We start from the raw sequence: 22163 nt of genomic DNA, 5'->3' as shown, positions 1-22163 counted from the left end.
AGAAGGGACTGGTGTGAGAATATTTGGTCCTCACTATCTTAAACCCAGGAAACTCCTGTCATTTATTTTATAACTCTGTATATTATGGGGACAACCCCCTGGGTGAAGAATGATCTTTGTTAGTGAGGGGGCGTCCTGTGTGACATCTCCTATATACTTCTATAGTGGAGTGGAGTGGAGTGGGCATGCTCTCAGTGACCTTTGCAGAGGTCATTGTGTCGGAAGAGGTCGAATTGTCACCACTGCTTCTGATCATTGAAAGCATCCATTTAATTATAGCCAAATAACCCCTCCCTCTCATGCTAATGAGATCTCCACTGGCCCCTCCCTCTTCTGCTAATGAGATCTCCACTGGCCCCTCCCTCATAACGAGGTGACTGATCTCTGTAGAACAGAAAGTGTCAGAGGATCGTGAGGCTCAGAAGTAGAAGATTTCTGGACTGATTTATAAATTAAGATGACGAGAAGGAAAACCTCAAGAACAGAAGGTAAAGAGATTTATTCCTGTGATAAGCGGCAGAGTAACGGAGCAGCGCGGGAGACGTCTCCGCATCAGCCCCGGGTCCAGACCAGTGGCCCAGGAACCATCTCCGACCTGTGTCCTCCATGTGTCAGGACCTGGGGTTCTTAGAACCTGCGACCCAACCTTCATCACCTGAGAGCCACGAGGGCCCTGACTGCTGGGAGCACCGCGTCCACCTCCCACTCGCTGGACCTGATCTCACTTGTTACCGGCCAAGACCTCGCCGCTGCCACATGACAATGAGGTGCAGAAGACGCCCCATAAAAAAGCCACATTGTGTGACAGTGAATATTGCACAGAACATAAGGCACTTGTATTGTCGCCTCCTCTTGTCTCATATTCACCATAAGGCACATTGGACGTGGCACCCGTGGCCTGGATACCACTACTCCAGCAACGTGTGACTGATAGGAGACGCAATCCTAAGACTCCACAACCTCTTCCTCCGTCATAAGGCCACAGTCCGGAGAAGATGGCGCGGGGCCGAGTCCTTGACACCAGAGCATTCAGAAGTCTCAGCCGTGGATCCACAACATGACCAATGGGACTGGCCCGGGTGCCCTTTGTGACCGTGACCACAACCCTGGAATCCACCTGTGGGACGGTGACAATGAGATTCAGATGAAGCTCTGTATACAGAATCCTCTTCAGGAGTCGGGCACCTACCTGGCATCCTCCCCCCACAGCCGCAGCGGGCGTCCTTCTGGCCACCGCTGGAGCAGAACGTGCAGCAGTGATAGATCCCACGATGCTGGCGCCACGTCCCCCGCACTGCGACGGAAAAAGGGGAACCCTGCGAAAACAACCGGGCAAGACAATGACCCCGACTGTCCCGGTAACATGGGGTCATCGGGACACATTCTTCAGCTCTTACCCGGATGTGACGGCCTCTTATACAGACACTTATGGAGAGGTGACCCGCCTCCACTGGGGTGTACGAGATCTGGTAGGTCCCATCTTCTTTATCCTGAATGGAGGCCTGTAGAGATCTGTGCAGTACGGAGAAGGACATCAATCAGTTCTCCTCATCACAATTTACAAGTCATCTGTTCTAGAAAGAGGGGACCTAATCCACCACCATTGCATCTGTTCTGGAGGGGGGAGACCCAATCCACCACCATTGCATCTGTTCTAGATAGAGGAGACCTAATCCAACACCATTGCATCTGTTCTAGAAAGAGGGGACCCAATCCACCACCATTGCATCTGTTCTAGAGGGGGGAGACCCAACCCAACACCATTGCATCTGTTCTGGAGGGGGGAGACCCAATCCACCACCATTGCATCTGTTCTGGAGGGGGGAGACCCAATCCACCACCATTGCATCTGTTCTGGAGGGGGGAGACCCAATCCAACACCATCGCATCTGTTCTGGAGGGGGGGAGACCCAATCCAACACCATTGCATCTGTTCTGGAGGGGGGGAGACCCAATCCAACACCATTGCATCTGTTCTAGAGGGGGGAGACCCAACCCAACACCATTGCATCTGGTCTGGAGGGGGGAGACCCAACCCAACACCATCGCATCTGTTCTAGAGGGGGGAGACCCAACCCAACACCATCGCATCTGTTCTAGAGGGGGGAGACCCAATCCAACACCATTGCATCTGTTCTGGAGCGGGGAGACCCAATCCAACACCATTGCATCTGTTCTGGAGGGGGGAGACCCAATCCAACACCATTGCATCTGTTCTAGAGGGGGGAGACCCAACCCAACACCATTGCATCTGGTCTGGAGGGGGGAGATCCAACCCAACACCATCGCATCTGTTCTAGAGGGGGGAGACCCAACCCAACACCATCGCATCTGTTCTAGAGGGGGGAGACCCAATCCAACACCATTGCATCTGTTCTAGAGGGGGGAGACCCAATCCAACACCATTGCATCTGTTCTGGAGGGGGGAGACCCAATCCACCACCATTGCATCTGTTCTGGAGCGGGGAGACCCAATCCAACACCATTGCATCTGTTCTGGAGGGGGGAGACCCAATCCAACACCATTGCATCTGTTCTAGAAAGAGGGGACCCAATCCACCACCATTGCATCTGTTCTGGAGGGGGGAGACCCAATCCACCAACATTGCATCTGTTCTGGAGGGGGGAGACCCAATTCACCACCTTTTCATCTGTTCTAGAGGGGGGAGACCCAATCCACCACCATTGCATCTGTTCTAGAGGGGGGAGACCCAATCCACCAACATTGCATCTGTTGGACTGGGAGTCCAAGTTATCTTGTGGAAAGAGGGGACCCAAGACACCAACTAGGCCAGTGATGGGGAACCTTTTAGGCACTGAGCGCCCAAACTTCAACCAAAACCCACCTCTATTTTGCCAATGCGACAATTAAAGCAGTAACTTATTACTCCCTGCCCTGTTGCAAAGGCGCCTGAGGACACCAATACGGAAGAAAGAAGGAGAAGAAGTGTTGGATTATCATTGGAGTTTCCTTCCAGGGTCCTGGGACTGCAAGAGGCCTCGAGTCCTGTCTGGCGATCTCTGAGCTCGGGTGATGGTGTCCATAGAGAGGGCTCCGAGTGCCACGGGCTCACCACCACTGACTCACCACCCAGTTATCTTCTGCAAAGAGGGGACCACCCAGCACCTACCATCACCACCCGGATATGTGATGACTATAGCAGCCATGGAGAGGACCTGCCTAATTCCTTCTGCAGAACGGTGACCCTAGAAGTTGCCCCTGTTTTCTCCAGTTTTAGTGGTGCAGGAGAGAGGAGACCCAATTCACCCCACAGTTACCTAAGCAAGGGGAGACCCAAGACGCCCACCAGGCTCTGTTCTAAAGGAAGGGTCCCTAACCCAGCACCCAGCCAGAGAGATGCCACACAGCACCCAGGCATAGAGATGCCACACAGCACCCAGCCAGAGAGATGCCACACAGCACCCAGGCATAGAGATGCCACACAGCACCCAGGCATAGAGATGCCACACAGCACCCAGGCATAGAGATGCCACACAGCACCCAGGCATAGAGATGCCACACAGCACCCAGCCAGAGAGATGCCACACAGCACCCAGCCAGAGAGATGCCACACAGCACCCAGCCAGAGAGATGCCACACAGCACCCAGCCATAGAGATGCCACACAGCACCCAGCCAGAGAGATGCCACACAGCACCCAGGCATAGAGATGCCACACAGCACCCAGCCAGAGAGATGCCACACAGCACCCAGCCAGAGAGATGCCACACAGCACCCAGGCATAGAGATGCCACACAGCACCCAGCCAGAGAGATGCCACACAGCACCCAGGCATAGAGATGCCACACAGAACCCAGCCAGAGAGATGCCACACAGCACCCAGGCATAGAGATGCCACACAGCACCCAGCCAGAGAGATGCCACACAGCACCCAGCCAGAGAGATGCCACACAGCACCCAGCCAGAGAGATGCCACACAGCACCCAGCCAGAGAGATGCCACACAGCACCCAGCCAGAGAGATGCCACACAGCACCCAGCCAGAGAGATGCCACACAGAACCCAGCCAGAGAGATGCCACACAGCACCCAGGCATAGAGATGCCACACAGCACCCAGGCATAGAGAAGGGAAGCTCTGCCAGCTAGGTGTCCCTTCTGGAGAGAGGGTACCACCCAATAATCCATCGAGACCTCTATTCTGGATAAACTATAGCCAATACACCACCCACCATCTCTAGACATGTGATGACCATAGCAGCCGTGGAGACGACTAACCTCCCCGATTCCTTCTGCAGAATAGTGATCTTGGGTGTTGCCCCCATCTTCTCCAGCCGTTCTCCGGATTTAGTGCTGCAGGAGAGGGTGAAGCTGCAGAGTCTTCCCTGATACACAGACTGGAGACCTGGAGACATTGGTAAAGAACATGAGAGGTCAGAAAGCCTCCTCAGGTGTCTATGATACCAAGAGCGGAGATGTCCTCACCTTGTCCTCTGACCTGGCACCTCTCGGGGTCGGCACACCCTCGCTGCACCGCCCCGTACACCTGATAGCCTTGGCACAGTCCTGCCTCCTCCTTGGGATTGAAGACGATTCCTTCGGTCTGCACTTGTTGGATGTAGTCTCCTTGCTTTAGCTCCTTCAGACGACTGACGACCAAGGTCTTGGCTTGGACAATCTGGAGGTCTGGTCCACGTTCTAGGAGGCCTCGCGTGAATGTGGTGGAAGTTCGGAGGTCGGTGAGATGCTGGCGCAGGCGAGCACGCTGTAGGGTCAAGGCTTGGTCTTTCCGGAGAACTTCCTCCTCTATGTCCTGGAGGAGCCGGAGCCGATGCTCCTGAACTGCCCGCATGTAGCCTTCAGTGAAAGCCTCGACGTCTTGCCTCAGGACCTCGGCACTCCTCGTCAGATCATCTTCTGCTTCTTGTACCCTGTGGAGTGCGGCCTCCAGGACCTCCAGCTGAGGTTCAGACTTTGCTAAGGCTCCCTGCAGCTCTGCCCGATGCCTCCCCGCGACCTCTGGGACTGGACGCATCTCGTGTCCTAAGTGCTTGACCAAAGCACAATCCCGACAGGAGGGAAGAGAACACGACTCACAGAACAGGCGCAGCTCCTCCAGAGCATGGAGGCTACAGACAGGAAGCGGAGAGAGGGAGGAGCCGGGGGGAAGGTCCTGGATGGGCAGCAGGGAGTGCTCAGCCGTCCGCTTCTGCCGCCTGCACAAAGAAAACACAACATAAAGACCAGGAAATGTTCTGCTCCTCACAGCCTTGTATTCCCCAATTATATAGGGGGCGGGGCTGTGACTACCTCTCACACAGGATATACAGGCAGGGGGCGGGGCATCACACAGGATATACAGGCAGGGGGCGGGGCTGTGACTACCTCTCACACAGGATATACAGGCAGGGGGCGGGGCTGTGACTACCTCTCACACAGGATATACAGGCAGGGGGCGGGGCTGTGACTACCTCTCACACAGGATGTACAGGCAGGGGGCGGGGCTGTGACTACCTCTCACACAGGATGTACAGGCAGGGGGCGGGGCTGTGACTACCTCTCACAGGATATACAGGCGGGGGGCGGGGCTGTGACTACCTCTCACACAGGATGTACAGGCAGGGGGCGGGGCTGTGACTACCTCTCACACAGGATATACAGGCAGGGGGCGGGGCTGTGACTACCTCTCACACAGGATATACAGGCAGGGGGCGGGGCTGTGACTACCTCACACAGGATGTACAGGCAGGGGGCGGGGCTGTGACTACCTCTCACACAGGATGTACAGGCAGGGGGCGGGGCTGTGACTACCTCTCACACAGGATATACAGGCAGGGGGCGGGGCTGTGACTACCTCTCACACAGGATATACAGGCAGAGGGCGGGGCTGTGACTACCTCTCACACAGGATATACAGGCAGGGGACGGGGCTGTGACTACCTCTCACACGGGATATACAGGCAGGGGGCGGATTTAAGATAAGATGTGACTGTAGTATGAGGTGTGTGGATTTGGGAAGTTTTCTGGGGGTTTCCTGGTTTGGGGGGAGCCCCTTCTCCTTCCTGTGCTGATCAGTCACTATACAAGCAGTAATGACTCGTGTAACCGCATCCCCAGGGTGTGACCCGTCCAGATAAGACTGCGGGGGACAGCACAGGAGCTGAGATACACGGCACAGCAGACAGTATCACACAGGAGAGGATTAGATACACAGCTCAGCTGGCTGTATCACACAGGAGAGGATTAGATACACAGCTCAGCTGGCTGTATCACACAGGAGAGGATTAGATACACGGCTCAGCTGGCTGTATCACACAGGAGAGGATTAGATACATGGCTCAGCAGACAGTATCACACAGGAGAGGATTAGATACATGGCTCAGCAGACAGTATCACACAGGAGAGGATTAGATACACAGCTCAGCAGTCAGTATAACACAGGAGAGGATTAGATACACAGCTCAGCAGGCAGTATCACACAGGAGAGGATTAGATACACAGCTCAGCAGGCAGTATCACACAGGAGAGGATTAGATACACAGCTCAGCAGGCAGTATCACACAGGAGAGGATTAGATACACAGCTCAGCAGACTGTATCACACAGGAGAGGATTAGATACACGGCTCAGCAGACTGTATCACACAGGATAGGATTAGATACACAGCTCAGCAGGCAGTATCACACAGGAGAGGATTAGATACACAGCTCAGCAGACAGTATCACACAGGAGAGGATTAGATACACAGCTCAGCAGACAGTATCACACAGGAGAGGATTAGATACACCGCTCAGCAGGCAGTATCACACAGGAGAGGATTAGATACACAGCTCAGCAGACAGTATCACACAGGAGAGGATTAGATACACAGCTCAGCAGTATCACACAGGAGAGGATTAGATACACAGCTCAGCAGACAGTATCACACAGGAGAGGATTAGATACACAGCTCAGCAGTATCACACAGGAGAGGATTAGATACACGGCTCCTGTGCAGTGAGGTTGGGGTGCACTGCGCCTGTCACCAGAGATGGGTTGGGTGCATCCTATCAGACTTAGGTCAGTGTACATATAACAGACGTGGACCTAGATGTTCGGGATCCATAAGGACCTGTAGAGGGTTAAGTGTCTTTTTTTTATATCACCGGAAGCTACTAAAAATAAAAAACCGAACTGAAAGAAGTGAAACTGATGAAGAAACATTCAATCCAACGAGGTTATTGGTGATTTATTAGTACATGAAGCGTTCTCCAAGTCCGGCAAAACGGGAGACGCGAGAAACTACATGGAAAACCTCCAGAAATAATGAGAGATGGAAAGACAAACACGAATCTCCTGCACCAGACAGAGCAGGGCTTCCAGAGAAAGTCCTCACGTCCCGGGGCTTCCAGAGAAAGTCCTCACGTCCCGGGGCTTCCAGAGAAAGTCCTCACGTCCCCCCAGGCCTCCTCCGCACCAGACAGACCGGGGCTTCCAGAGAAAGTCCTCACGTCCCGGGGCTTCCAGAGAAAGTCCTCACGTCCCCCCAGGCCTCCTCCGCACCAGACAGACCGGGGCTTCCAGAGAAAGTCCTCACGTCCCCCCAGGTCTCCTCCGCACCAGACAGAGCGGGGCTTCCAGAGAAAGTCCTCACGTCCCCCCAGGCCTCCTCCACACCAGACAGAGCGGGGCTTCCAGAGAAAGTCCTCACGTCCCCAGGCCTCCTCCCCACCAGACAGACCGAGGCTTCCAGAGAAAGTCCTCACGTCCCCCCAGGCCTCCTCCACACCAGACAGACCGGGGCTTCCAGAGAAAGTCCCCACGTCCCCAGGCCTCCTCCCCACCAGACAGACCGGGGCTTCCAGAGAAAGTCCTCATGTCCCCAGGCCTCCTCCCCACCAGACAGACCGAGGCTTCCAGAGAAAGTCCTCACGTCCCCCCAGGCCTCCTCCGCACCAGACAGACCGAGGCTTCCAGAGAAAGTCCTCACGTCCCCAGGCCTCCTCCACACCAGACAGAGCGGGGCTTCCAGAGAAAGTCCCCAGGCCTCCTCCGCACCAGACAGACCGAGGCTTCCAGAGAAAGTCCCCAGGCCTCCTCCGCACCAGACAGAGCGAGGCTTCCAGAGAAAGTCCCCAGGCCTCCTCCCCACCAGACAGACCGGGGCTTCCAGAGAAAGTCCTCACGTCCCCAGGCCTCCTCCCCACTAGACAGACCGAGGCTTCCAGAGAAAGTCCTCACGACCCCAGGCCTCCTCCCCACCAGACAGACCGGGGCTTCCAGAGAAAGTCCTCACGTCCCCAGGCCTCCTCCGCACCAGACAGACCGGGGCTTCCAGAGAAAGTCCTCACGTCCCCAGGCCTCCTCCGCACCAGACAGACCGGGGCTTCCAGAGAAAGTCCTCACGTCCCCCTAGGCCTCCTCCCCACCAGACAGACCGAGGCTTCCAGAGAACGTCCTCACGTCCCCAGGCCTCCTCCCCACCAGACAGACCGAGGCTTCCAGAGAAAGTCCTCACGTCCCCAGGCCTCCTCCGCACCAGACAGACCGGGGCTTCCAGAGAAAGTCCTCACGTCCCCCTAGGCCTCCTCCCCACTAGACAGACCGAGGCTTCCAGAGAACGTCCTCACGTCCCCAGGCCTCCTCCCCACCAGACAGACCGAGGCTTCCAGAGAAAGTCCTCACGTCCCCGGGCCTCCTCCGCACCAGACCGACCGAGGCTTCCAGAGAAAGTCCTCACGTCCACAGGCCTCCTCCGCACCAGACCGACCGAGGCTTCCAGAGAAAGTCCTCACGTCCACAGGCCTCCTCCGCACCAGACAGACCGAGGCTTCCAGAGAAAGTCCTCACGTCCCCAGGCCTCCTCCGCACCAGACAGAGCGGGGCTTCCAGAAAAAGTCCTCACGTCCCCGGGCCTCCTCCGCACCAGACAGAGCGGGGCTTCCAGAGAAAGTCCTCACGTCCCCAGGCCTCCTCCACACCAGACAGACCGAGGCTTCCAGAGAAAGTCCTCATGTCCCCAGGCCTCCTCCGCACCAGACAGACCGAGGCTTCCAGAGAAAGTCCCCAGGCCTCCTCCGCACCAGACAGACCGAGGCTTCCAGAGAAAGTCCTCACGTTCCCAGGCCTCCTCCCCACCAGACAGACCGAGGCTTCCAGAGAAAGTCTTCACGTCCCCAGGCCTCCTCCGCACCAGACAGAGCGGGGCTTCCAGAGAAAGTCCTCACGTCCCCAGGCCTCCTCCGCACCAGACAGAGAGGGGCATCCAGAAAAAGTCCTCACGTCCCCAGGCCTCCTCCGCACCAGACAGAGCGGGGCTTCCAGAAAAAGTCCTCACGTCCCCGGGCCTCCTCTGCACCAGACAGACCGAGGCTTCCAAAGAAAGTCCTCACGTCCCCAGGCCTCCTCCCCACCAGACAGACCAAGGCTTCCAGAGAAAGTCCTCACGTCCCCAGGCCTCCTCCCCACTAGACAGACCGAGGCTTCCAGAGAAAGTCCTCACGTCCCCAGGCCTCCTCCGAACCAGACAGACCGAGGCTTCCTGAGAAAGTCCTCACGCCCCCCGGCCCCCTCCCCACTAGACAGACCGAGGCTTCCAGAGAAAGTCCTCACGTCTCCCGGCCTCCTCCGCACCAGACAGAGCACGGCTTCCTGAGAAAGTCCTGACGCCCCCAGGCCTCCTCCGCACCAGACAGAGCGGGGCTTACAGAGAAAGTCCTCACGTCCCCAGGCCTCCTCCCCACCAGACAGAGCAGGGCTTCCTGAGAAAGTCCTGACGCCCCCAGGCCTCCTCTGCACCAGACAGAGCGGGGCTTACAGAGAAAGTCCTCACGTCCCCAGGCCTTCTCCCCACCAGACAGATGGGGGCTTCCAGAGAATGTCCTCACATCCCCAGGCCTCCTCCGCACAAGACAGACAGGGGCTTCCAGAGAAAGTCCTCACGTCCTCAGGCCTCCTCTGCATCAACATCACAGAAATCAGCAACCCAACTCCTAGACATCAGGACGGCCTACAAGGACTATATGGAAGCTCCAGGTTTATAGAAAAGTCGACCAGCAAGGATTTATGAAAGAATCCGGTAGATCTTCTTATGACTTTCATAACATAACAATAGATCTGTGGTCCTTCTAGACTCCGTTCATCCACAGCTAAATATCAAAGGAACCTGGAAGGCCTAAAATATGAGATCTGTAGCCAGACCTTGAGCAAAACCTTTTGTTCCATCTCATGATCTGGGAAGAGAAGATGGGAAACCGCTATCTGACAGGCTTGGAAAATACTGCCGAATTATCATACAACACGGGATCCTCCAGAGGGGAATGGACAGGAAGAGCGTAGATCAAACCTTATGGTCACATGGAAAGTGAGACAACAGGATGTTCCCCTTTTACCTGCTGTTTGGTCGATCTCCAAGACTTCTGACAAAATGTTTGACACCCCAGAAAGGTACAATACTCACACTACGCTTCAATATGGACAAAAAAAAACTGGCAGAAGCCTACAAAATGCCTCAAAGACATCAAAAGGGGCAGCACAGAACACCGAACAATACTGTGACCATGAAATAATAATTCTTTACTTAAATAGCGACTACGCAACGCTGCACATCAGTCCCCATGGGGCTCACAATCTAATCAACCTACCAGTATGTTGTGGAGTGTGGGAAGAAACCGGAGGACACGCATGCAAACACGGAGAGAACATACAAACTCTTTGCAGATGTTGACCTGGGTGGGACTCGAACCAAGGACCCCAGCACTGCAATGCAGAAGTGCTACTCACTCAGCCACCATGAATGTCATGGAGAAGAACCTATCCCTGGTGTCAGGATTCGGGGTGTGTGAATCCCCTGGACCACCGCGGGAGGTGGTACCAGCCGACACCTGGGACAAGAGTGCAAGTGGCACCTGGTCTTCACCAGAGCCCGCCGCAAAGCGGGTTGGACTTGCTGCGGCAGAATACCACCTGGTCGTTCCACAGGTGCGACTGGCCCGCGGTGGCAGCCGAGGTCTAGGTACCTTAACAGGAGACAGTCTCGTGGTCGGGTCCAGGCACAGGGTCAAGGCAGGCGGCAGAGATGCAAGGTGAAGTCCAATCCGGGGTCAGCAACAGGAGGTCCAGGCAGAAGGGGACGGGAACACAGGCACAGGAACACAGCACCACGGAGGAACACGGGAAACACAGGACTTGGGAGCAGAGACGCACAGGAACGCAGGAATACACAGGAACGCAGGAATACTCGCTTGGAAGCTTTCTCTAAGGCTATGAGGCACAAAGATCCGGCAAGGGTCACAGGAAGGGGAAGAAACTTATAGCAGACCAGTGCCAATTATTGGCGTGCTGGCCCTAGGAGAGTGACGGCGCGCGCGCGCCCTAGGAGACGGGGACGCGCGCGCCGAGCTGCGGGAGCCAGGGAGGACATTGCGGGAGCCAGGGAAGGTGAGCAGGGCCCGGGACCGGGGGCAGCAGCAGGAACACGGGTGCGCCCGCGATCCGAGACAGTACCCCCCCCCCTTCGGCCTCCCCCTCTTCTTCTTGCGGCCAATAAACCTCTGGAGGAGAGTCCGATCCAAAATGTTCTCTTCGGACTCCCAGGATCTCTCCTCAGGCCCGAACCCCTTCCAGTCTACAAGAAAGAACCGCTTATCCCTCACGAACTTCATGTCCAGAACTTCCTTAACCTCATAGACATCTGGGGAATCCGCCTCAGGAGCAGGAGGAGGGGATTGTTGGGAGAAGTGGTTCAGGATGACAGGTTTCAGGAGGGAGACATGGAAGGAGTTCGGGATGCGCATAGAAGGAGGAAGGCGGAGTTTGTAGGCCACTTGATTGATGCGCTTGATTACCTCGAAAGGACCAAGGAACCGGGGACCGAGCTTGTAGCTAGGTATCTTGAGTCGGACGACAACCATACTTTTTCACCAGGAGAAAAGACGGGAGGAGCTCGACGCCTCTTATCAGCCTGGGTCTTGATACGGTCTGTAGCTCGCAGAAGAGGAGAGGTCTGGTCCCAAATAGAGTTGAGGTCCAGCAGCAGATCCTCAACCGCAGGGACATCAGAGGGAGTAGACAGCGGAAGAGGAGGGCGAGGAATACGTCCATAGACCACGAAGAACAGAGACAAGCCAGTAGACCCAGAGTCCAGGGAATTATATGAGAACTCAGCCCAGGGTAGGAGGTCAGCCCAGTTGTCCTGACGGGCTGAGACGAAGTGGCGGAGATAGCAGCCCAAAGTCTGGTTCACCCTCTCCACTTGACCATTAGACTGAGGGTGGTAGGCAGAAGAAAAGTCAAGGTTGACCTGCAGTTGGTTACACAAGGACACGATGTGCAGCAGAAGACCATGCAGCCGGAAGATATGTTTGAAGAAAAGGCTGGCAAGCTGTGGAGAAGACAGAAGACCTGGAAGGGGAACAAAATGTGACATCTTCGAAAACCGGTCCGTCACCACCCAGATGACAGTACTGCCCGAGGAGACAGGCAGATCAGTGACAAAATCCACTGCCACATGGGACCACGGGCGACTGGGTATCGGTAACGGTAGTAACAGTCCAGCCGGCTTGAGACGAGAGGCTTTGTTGCGGGCACAGGAGGAGCAGGATCCCACAAACTCCCGAACATCTTTGACCAGGTCAGGCCACCAGTAGTAGCGGGAGATGAGGGCCACGGTGCGTTGCACCCCAGGGTGCCCAGCCACACGGGAAGAATGTCCCCAAGACAAAATCTTCTTCCGAAGAGCAGGTCTAACATATGTCTTGCCAGGAGGTAGCTGCCGAAGATCTACTGGAGCTGCAACAACAAGCTGGTCCGGAGAAATTATATGCCGAGGAGCTGGTCCCTCTCCAATCACATCAGAAGCACGGAATAGAGCATCAGCCTTGAAGTTCTTGTCAGCTGGACGAAAATGGATTAGCAGGTCGAAACGGGAAAAGAACAATGACCACCGGGCTTGCCTGGGATTCAGGCGCTGGGCTGACTGGAGGTATAACAAGTTCTTGTGGTCAGTGTACACACATATGGGATGAAGAGCACCCTCCAGAGGATACCGCCATTCCTCCAGAGCAAGTTTAATGGCCAAGAGCTCTCGGTCTCCAATAGAATCATTTCTTTCAGCTGGGGAAAAGGTTTTTGAAAAGCCGCCGCAAGTGGAAGTTCGGCCCCTGGGCCCTTTTTGGGTGAGGACCGCTCCAGCTCCCACGGAGGACGCATCCACCTCAAGAAAGAAAGGTTTGTCTGTATCAGGTCTAGAGAGTACTGGAGCCGAGGCAAAAGCGGACTTTAACTTGGAGAAGGCCTCTTCAGCTGTAGGAGACCAGGAACGTGGATTGGCACCCTTCTTAGTGAGGGCCACGATGGGAGACACCACAGTGGAGAAATGGGGAATAAACTGTCGATAATAATTTGCAAACCCCAGGAACCTCTGTATGGCTCGGAGGTCCTCTGGACGTGGCCACTGAAGAACTGCTGACAGTTTTGCGGGATCCATCTGGAGGCCTTTGTCGGAAATTATATAACCAAGAAATGGAAGACTGTGCTGGTGAAACTGGCATTTCTCCAGTTTGGCGTAGAGATGGTTGGCACGAAGTCGACCAAGAACTTGGCATACGTGTGTCTGGTGGGATTCAAGGTCCGGAGAGTACACCAAGATGTAATCCAGGTAGACCACGACACACGTATAGAGGAGGTCCCGGAAAATGTCATTAACAAATTCCTGAAAGACAGCAGGGGCATTACACAGTCCAAAGGGTATCACTAAATATTCAAAATGCCCATCCCGGGTATTAAAAGCCGTCTTCCACTCGTCACCTTTGCGGATCCGGATGAGATTGTAAGCACCCCGAAGATCCAGTTTGGAGAATACCTTGGCGCCGCGCAGGCGATCAAAGAGTTCCGTGATCAACGGCAAGGGGTATCTGTTTTTAACCGTGATCTTGTTCAGCCCACGATAGTCTATACAGGGACGTAAGGAGCCGTCTTTCTTGGTGACAAAGAAGAATCCTGCACCAGCCGGAGAGGAGGACTTGCGTATGAAACCCCTCTGCAGATTCTCCTTGATGTATTCAGACATAGCAGCCATCTCAGGAACAGAAAGCGGATAGACCCTACCTCTGGGGAGAGTGGCACCCGGAAGGAGATCCACAGGGCAATCATAGGAACGATGTGGAGGTAGTGTCTCAGCTTGTCTCTTGGAAAACACATCTGCGAAGTCCATATACGGAGCGGGAAGTCTCTGCAGAGGTTTGTGAGACAACGTAGAAGTCCTGACAGGCAGTGGAAGAAGGACCCGCATGCAATGTGAGGAACAATCTGGACCCCAACGGAGAATCTCCCCAGAAGACCAGTCCAGAATAGGGGCATGAAGCTGCAACCAGGGGAGACCCAGCAGTAGAGCAGATGTGCTTTGGGGCAGCACAAAAAAAGAAAGTCTCTCTTGATGTAGGGCACCAACTTGCAGAAGCAGGGGTTCCGTGCGAAACCAGATGGGCACGGAGAGAATCTGACCATTGACCGAGGCAATGGACAATGGCTTCTCGAGACGAACCACCGGGAAGTGATGCTGAGAGACCAAGGCTGCATCCACAAAGTTCGCTGTAGAGCCCGAGTCCAGGAAGGCAGAAACCTGGATCTGGGTACCGGTGCCAGTGCTGAGGAGCACGGGAAGAGTCAGACGTGGAGAAGCTGTACTTACACCTAGGGACGCCTCTCCCAAGAAGCCTAGGTGCTGGCGTTTCCCAGACGTTAAGGACGGAAAGGACAGGAACCGATGAAGTGCTCTGGGCTGGCACAGTACAGACAGAGGTTCTCCTGTCGTCGTCTTGAACGCTCCTGTAGGGAGAGCCGAATTCTGTCCACCTGCATAGCTTCCTCAGCAGACAATTCAGGCAAAGGTTGGAGAGGTCTTTGAAAGGCTGGAGCCAGGCGAGGAAAACGTCTTACCCGGGCTTGTGGGTGCGGAGTTCCTCGGCGCGTTCCTTGAACCGAACATCAATCCGAGTGGCCAGTGTGATAAGACCACTCAGAGTTGACAGCAGGTCCCGAGCAGCCAGAGCGTCCTTAACCTGCGCAGAGAGTCCCTTCTTAAAGGTAGCGATGAGGGCTGCATCGTTCCAGGCTAGTTCAGAGGCCAGGGTGCGGAACTGAACCGCATACTCTCCCACAGACGAGCTGCCTTGGCGCAGGTTCGGTAAAGCAGGCTCGGCAGAAGAGGCCCGTGCAGGTTCCTCAAATACGGCCCGGAACTCTGCCAGAAAAGCCGTGAGAGTAGTCGTGACTGGGTCGCCTCTATCCCAAAGAGAGGTAGCCCAGGCCAGGGCTTTCCCGGAGAGGAGACTGCCGAAGAATACCACCTTAGACCGCTCCGAGACAAACTGCAAAGGCATCAGCTCTATTTGCAGAGAGCACTGAGTTATAAAGCCCCGGCAATCCTTGGGGTCTCCGTCAAACTTGCGGGGCATAGACAGCCGTAGTCAGGGTTCGGCGGCAGGAGGACAGACCGGACCGGCAGGGGTCGCGGGAGCGGGCACAGGAGCCTGTTGCAGGGCGGCTAGCAGCTGTTGCAGCATGGTGGTGACTTGATCCAGCTGTTCACGCTGAGCGGCAATCTCCCGGGATTGCTGGACCACAATGGCGGCAAAGTTGGGACGAGTAGGAAGCGGAACCTCGGCGGGATCCATGGCAGGATCTTACTGTCAGGATTCGGGGTGTGTGAATCCCCTGGACCACCGCGGGAGGTGGTACCAGCCGACACCTGGGACCGGAGTCCAAGTGGCACCTGGTCTTCACCAGAGCCCGCCGCAAAGCGGGTTGGACTTGCTGCGGCAGAATACCACCTGGTTGTTCCACAGGTGCGACTGGCCCGCGGTGGCAGCCGAGGTCTAGGTACCTTAACAGGAGACAGTCTCGTGGTCGGGTCCAGGCACAGGGTCAAGGCAGGCGGCAGAGATGCAAGGTGAAGTCCAATCCGGGGTCAGCAACAGGAGGTCCAGGCAGAAGGAGACGGGAACACAGACACAGAAACACAGTAACACAGAGGAACACAGGTAACACAGGACTTGGGAGCAGAGACGCACAGGAACGCAGGAATACACAGGAATGCAGGAATACACAGGAACGCAGGAATACTCGCTTGGAAGCTTTCTCTAAGGCTATGAGGCACAAAGATCCGGCAAGGGTCACAGGAAGGGGAAGAAACTTATAGCAGGCCAGCGCCAATTATTGGCGCGCTGGCCCTTTAAATCTTAGAGTGACGGCGCGCGCGCGCCCTAGGAGACGGGTATGCGCGCGCCGAGCTGAGGGAGCCAGGGAGGACATTGCGGGAGCCAGGGAAGGTGAGCGGGGCCTGGGACCGGGGGCAGCAGCAGGGACACGGGTGCGCCCGCGATCCGAGACAGCGATCGCGGGAGCACCCGTGACACCTGGAAGTCGACTTCTAGTGAAGAACCTGAATGGTAGTCCAGGAAAATGATGGAAAGATTCACCCGATACAGATGACAACAAGTGACACAAAGAAGAAGCAGCAGAATGTGAACCTCAAGAGTCACTGGAGATGTCTTCATCACCAGAAAGTCCACCACTAGACGTAGAAGAACCACCAGAAAAATCTAGAACATCAGATCCAACTGCAGATTCAGAAACAATGAAGATTGTGGAGAGAAGATCTGTTGAGAGAAGAAGCTAAGGCCTACAACACAATAAGAGAATAGAGTAGTCGGGATCTTCAGTACTAAGCACCTAATGACCACCAGGAACCAAAATAATCCACCATCATGGTGTCTACCACCAACATAGATCACTGACTTTAGGTTAAATCCTGTGTGTTAAATGGTGAGAAGGTCTGGTATAGTAAGGACCAATCCATGCCTCATTTATAGGGTCCAGGGAGGGGAAGTAACATGGTTGTGGGGTACCCCTGACCTTATAGTGAAGGTACCCCGGGACTGGAGGCTGGGGGTTTTAGGGAATTATAGTTATGGGATTTTTGGGCTACTGGCACTTTAATTAAAAAAAAAAAAAGGTGGTGGGTGGTTGTGCTGGGTCACTTACCCCTCCTCCTTGTCTACCTCATCACATCTCCCCTTCTACTTAGGCGTAGGCCTTTATAAGGCTGGTTCCTTCTATGCTCTGCCCTTGCTGATAGGGAGGGGGGGCCGCTCCCATGCTGCTATTTTGAGAAATTTTGTTCAATTGTTTGTTTTTCTTGTTACATGCACCAAGTCACAGCTGGTGGAAGAGAACGCTCGGCTGGCCGACTTGCCAGATGGGAGTCCAGCTGACATACAGCGACCAAGCAAAATGAACCTGAAGCAATTAAGTGCCTTAAGCGTTTTGAATTGTTAAAATGGAGAAATAAAGATGTGACCATTTTTTCACCCAGCAAAGGAAGTGCTCCACGTATTTATGGTTAGGTGGTATAAGAGGGGATCTGTTACCATTGAAGGGCCCAAAGTTGTGTTATATGGTATCCTGCAGTATCATGCCACCCAGTCTATGCATAGTGGTCCAGCGCTACTGAGGCATTCTGGGGGGACACTTATAGCAGCGCACACCTGGTTACTAGGAGACGGGAGGTTCTGGGGGGACACTTATAGCAGCGCGCACCTGGTTACTAGGAGACGGGAGGTTCCGGGGGAAACTTATAGCAGCGCACACCTGGTAACTAGGAGACGGGAGGTTCCGGGGGAAACTTATAGCAGCGCACACCTGGTTACTAGGAGATGGGAGGTTCCGGGGGAAACTTATAGCAGCGCACACCTGGTTACTAGGAGACGGGAGGTTCCGGGGGAAACTTATAGCAGCGCACACCTGGTTACTAGGAGGCGGGGGGTTCTGGGGGACACTTGTAGCATCGCACACCTGGTTACTAGGAGACGGGGGGTTCTGGGGGACACTTATAGCAGCGCACACCTGGTTACTAGGAGGCGGGGGGTTCTGGGGGACACTTGTAGCATCGCACACCTGGTTACTAGGAGACGGGAAGTTCTGGGGGACACTTATAGCAGCGCACACCTGGTTACTAGGAGACGGGAGGTTCTGGGGAACACTTATAGCAGCGCACACCTGGTTACTAGGAGACGGGAGGTTCTGGGGGACACTTGTAGCAGCGCACACCTGGTTACTAGGAGACGGGAGGGTCTGAGGGGACACTTTTAGCAGCGCACACCTGGTAACTAGGAGACGGGAAGCTCTGGGGGACACTTATAGCAGCGCACACCTGGTTACTAGGAGACGGGAGGTTCTGGGGAACACTTATAGCAGAGCACACCTGGTTACTAGGAGACGGGAGGGTCTGAGGGGACACTTTTAGCAGCGCACACCTGGTAACTAGGAGACGGGAAGCTCTGGGGGACACTTATAGCAGCGCACACCTGGTTACTAGGAGACGGGAGGTTCTGGGGAACACTTATAGCAGAGCACACCTGGTTACTAGGAGACGGGAGGGTCTGAGGGGACACTTTTAGCAGCGCACACCTGGTAACTAGGAGACGGGAAGCTCTGGGGGACACTTATAGCAGCGCACACCTGGTTACTAGGAGACGGGAGGTTCTGGGGAACACTTATAGCAGAGCACACCTGGTTACTAGGAGACGGGAGGGTCTGAGGGGACACTTTTAGCAGCGCACACCTGGTAACTAGGAGACGGGAAGCTCTGGGGGACACTTATAGCAGCGCACACCTGGTTACTAGGAGACGGGAGGTTCTGGGGAACACTTATAGCAGAGCACACCTGGTTACTAGGAGACGGGAGGGTCTGAGGGGACACTTTTAGCAGCGCACACCTGGTAACTAGGAGACGGGAAGCTCTGGGGGACACTTATAGCAGCGCACACCTGGTTACTAGGAGACGGGAGGTTCTGGGGAACACTTATAGCAGAGCACACCTGGTTACTAGGAGACGGGAGGTTCTGGGGAACACTTATAGCAGAGCACACTTGTTTACTAGGAGACGGGAAGTTCTGGGGGACACTTGTAGCAGCGCACACCTGGTTACTAGGAGACGGGAGGGTCTGAGGGGACACTTTTAGCAGCGCACACCGGGTTACTAGGAGACGGGAGGTGCTGGGGGGACACTTATAGCAGAGCACACCTGGTTACTAGGAGACGGGAGGGTCTGGGGGACACTTATAGCAGAGCACACCTGGTTACCAGGAGGCAGGAGGTTCTGGGGGACACTTATAGCGGTGCACACCTGGTTACCAGGAGGCGGTGGGATGTTACTTACCTGTGGGCCTGGCAGCAGAACTCGCAGACGGTCACCTTGCAGTCCAGGCAGCGCCACTCTCCTTTGCCGTCCCCACACAGGTCACACGGCACGTGTCCCCCTCCACAGCGCAACCGCTCCAGCAGCACCTGGTTCTGGGCCAGCAGGTCCGGTAACAGGTCTGTGACCCCTCCAAGCGGCAGGGACACCTCGGAGTCGCACACCGGGCACAGGGCGCTCTGCCCTCTCTCCTGCGCGCTGAAGGGTTCTAGGTCCTGGAGGCAGCGCATACACAGGGTGTGCAGGCAGGGCAGGACCCGGGGGTCCGAGAACAGGTCCCCGCACTGCGGACAATGAGACTGACCCAGGACGGCCGATGCGTCCTCCAGACGCCCGCTCTGCGCCATGTATCCCTACAGCGGGATGGCTCCGGATAGTTCTAGATCCAGACTGCAGAGGGATGAGATTTATGTGCAGAACCTACAGGAGCAGCCGGGGAGATCTCACAGCTGTGTCCCAGGCCGCAGCGCACACTCCTCCTCTCCCAGGAAGTGGCAGGAATGAGCACCCGGCTGTGGGTGCTGCTCACACTGATCCTCATACCACAGAATGGCCGAATCCTGAGCACATTCCCGGGATTCCAGCTCTGAGCAATCACCCTGCCCCCACCCTGCTGCTGGAGGTCACCCAACTACACGAGTACCTGCCGCTCCCCCCACACAGAGACAAACATATCCAAACCTTATATACACCATATACAGACCATATACACAGAGACGTAACACATCCAAACCTTATATACACCATATACAGGTCATATACACAGAGACGTAACACATCCAAACCTTATATACACACCGTATACACAGTCCTAACATATCCAAACCTTATATACACCATATACAGACCATATACACAGAGACGTAACACATCCAAACCTTATATACACCATATACAGACCATATACACAGTCCTAACATATCCAAACCTTATATACACCATATACAGACCATATACACAGAGACGTAACATATCCAAACCTTATATACACCATATACAGGTCATATACACAGAGACGTAACACATTCAAACCTTATATACACACCGTATACACAGTCCTAACATATCCAAACCTTATATACACCATATACAGACCATATACACAGAGACGTAACACATCCAAACCTTATATACACCATATACAGACCATATACACAGTCCTAACATATCCAAACCTTATATACACCATATACAGACCATATACACACCACATATACACATCCATTCAACTTTTCCTCATTGTTAAATGTTGCATCCACAAAACTCTGTATAATTCCTTGGAAATGTATGTGATAAGTCTGAAGAGTGTGATGTGTATATAAGTATACACCCCTTGAGTCAGAAATTTGTAGAAACCTCTAGAGGCCGGAGGTTCCTCCATTCTCCTGGAGAGAGGAGGAGGACAGAGGGGCCTGGAGAGAGGAGGAGGACAGAGGGGCCTGGAGAGAGGAGGAGGACAGAGGGGCCTGGAGAGAGGAGGAGACAGAGGGGTCTGGAGGAGGAGGAGGAGGAGGACAGAGGGGTCTGGAGGAGGAGGAGGAGGAGGACAGAGGGGTCTGGAGGAGGAGGAGGAGGAGGACAGAGGGGTCTGGAGGAGGAGGAGGAGGACAGAGGGGTCTGGAGGAGGAGGAGGAGGACAGAGGGGTCTGGAGGAGGAGGAGGAGGACAGAGGGGTCTGGAGGAGGAGGAGGAGGACAGAGGGGTCTGGAGGAGGAGGAGGAGGACAGAGGGGTCTGGAGGAGGAGGAGGAGGACAGAGGGGTCTGGAGGAGGAGGAGGAGGACAGAGGGGTCTGGAGGAGGAGGACAGAGGGGTCTGGAGGGAGGAGGACAGAGGGGTCTGGAGGAGGAGGAGGAGGACAGAGGGGTCTGGAGGAGGAGGAGGACAGAGGGGTCTGGAGGAGGAGGAGGAGGAGGACAGAGGGGTCTGGAGGAGGAGGAGGAGGAGGACAGAGGGGTCTGGAGGAGGAGGAGGAGGAGGACAGAGGGGTCTGGAGGAGGAGGAGGAGGAGGACAGAGGGGTCTGGAGGAGGAGGAGGAGGAGGACAGAGGGGTCTGGAGGAGGAGGAGGAGGACAGAGGGGTCTGGAGGAGGAGGAGGAGGACAGAGGGGTCTGGAGGAGGAGGACAGAGGGGTCTGGAGGAGGAGGACAGAGGGGTCTGGAGGAGGAGGAGGAGGACAGAGGGTCTGGAGGAGGAGGAGGAGGAGGACAGAGGGGTCTGGAGGAGGAGGAGGAGGACAGAGGGGTCTGGAGGAGGAGGAGGACAGAGGAGTCTGGAGGAGGAGGAGGACAGAGGAGTCTGGAGAAGGAGGAGGAGGACAGAGGGGTCTGGAGGAGGAGGAGGAGGACAGAGGGGTCTGGAGGAGGAGGAGGAGGACAGAGGGGTCTGGAGGAGGAGGAGGAGGACAGAGGGGTCTGGAGGAGGAGGACAGAGGGGTCTGGAGGAGGAGGACAGAGGGGCCTGGAGGAGGAGGAGGACAAAGGGGCCTGGAGGCGGACAGAGGGGTCTGGAGGAGGAGGAGGAGGAGGACAGAGGGGCCTGGAGGAGGACAGAGGGGTCTGGAGGAGGAGGACAGAGGGATCTGGAGAGAGGAGGAGGACAGAGGGGTCTGGAGGAGGAGGAGGGGGACAGAGGGGTGAGGAGGACAGAGGGGTCTGGAGGGAGGAGGAGGACAGAGGGGCCTGGAGGAGGACAGAGGGGTCTGGAGGAGGAGGACAGAGGGGTCTGGAGGAGGAGGAGGACAGAGGGGTCTGGAGGAGGAGGACAGAGGGGTCTGGAGGAGGAGGAGGAGGGGGACAGAGGGGTCTGGAGGAGGAGGAGGGGGACAGAGGGGTGAGGAGGACAGAGGGGTCTGGAGGGAGGAGGAGGACAGAGGGGTCTGGAGGGAGGAGGCAGTATACATCATACAGAGGGGAGTATATAGGGTGTACAGGATGTGGGTGTACATAGATGGCGGGTTTATACTTCCG

The 22163-nt window shown here is 55.5% G+C and overlaps 1 protein-coding gene across 1 annotated transcript; it reads right to left on the bottom strand.

Moving 5' to 3' along the window:
- Positions 1-466: 466 nt before the first annotated feature.
- TRIM45 (tripartite motif containing 45) lies at positions 467-20542 on the bottom strand. The gene is made up of 6 exons (XM_072139003.1): positions 19156-20542; positions 4444-5174; positions 4237-4363; positions 1398-1512; positions 1190-1316; positions 467-1117 (listed from the first exon to the last, which is right to left on the bottom strand). The coding sequence occupies exons 1-6, from the start codon at positions 19539-19541 to the stop codon at positions 972-974; spliced, it is 1632 nt and encodes a 543-aa protein (XP_071995104.1). The 5' UTR covers positions 19542-20542; the 3' UTR covers positions 467-971.
- Positions 20543-22163: the final 1621 nt, after the last annotated feature.

The sequence above is a fragment of the Engystomops pustulosus genome, chromosome 2, assembly GCF_040894005.1.
Source record: "Engystomops pustulosus chromosome 2, aEngPut4.maternal, whole genome shotgun sequence".
Classification (NCBI taxonomy): domain Eukaryota; kingdom Metazoa; phylum Chordata; class Amphibia; order Anura; family Leptodactylidae; genus Engystomops; species Engystomops pustulosus.
The sequence above is the reverse complement of the archived record's forward strand: the minus strand, read 5'-3'. Positions and strand labels throughout refer to the sequence as shown.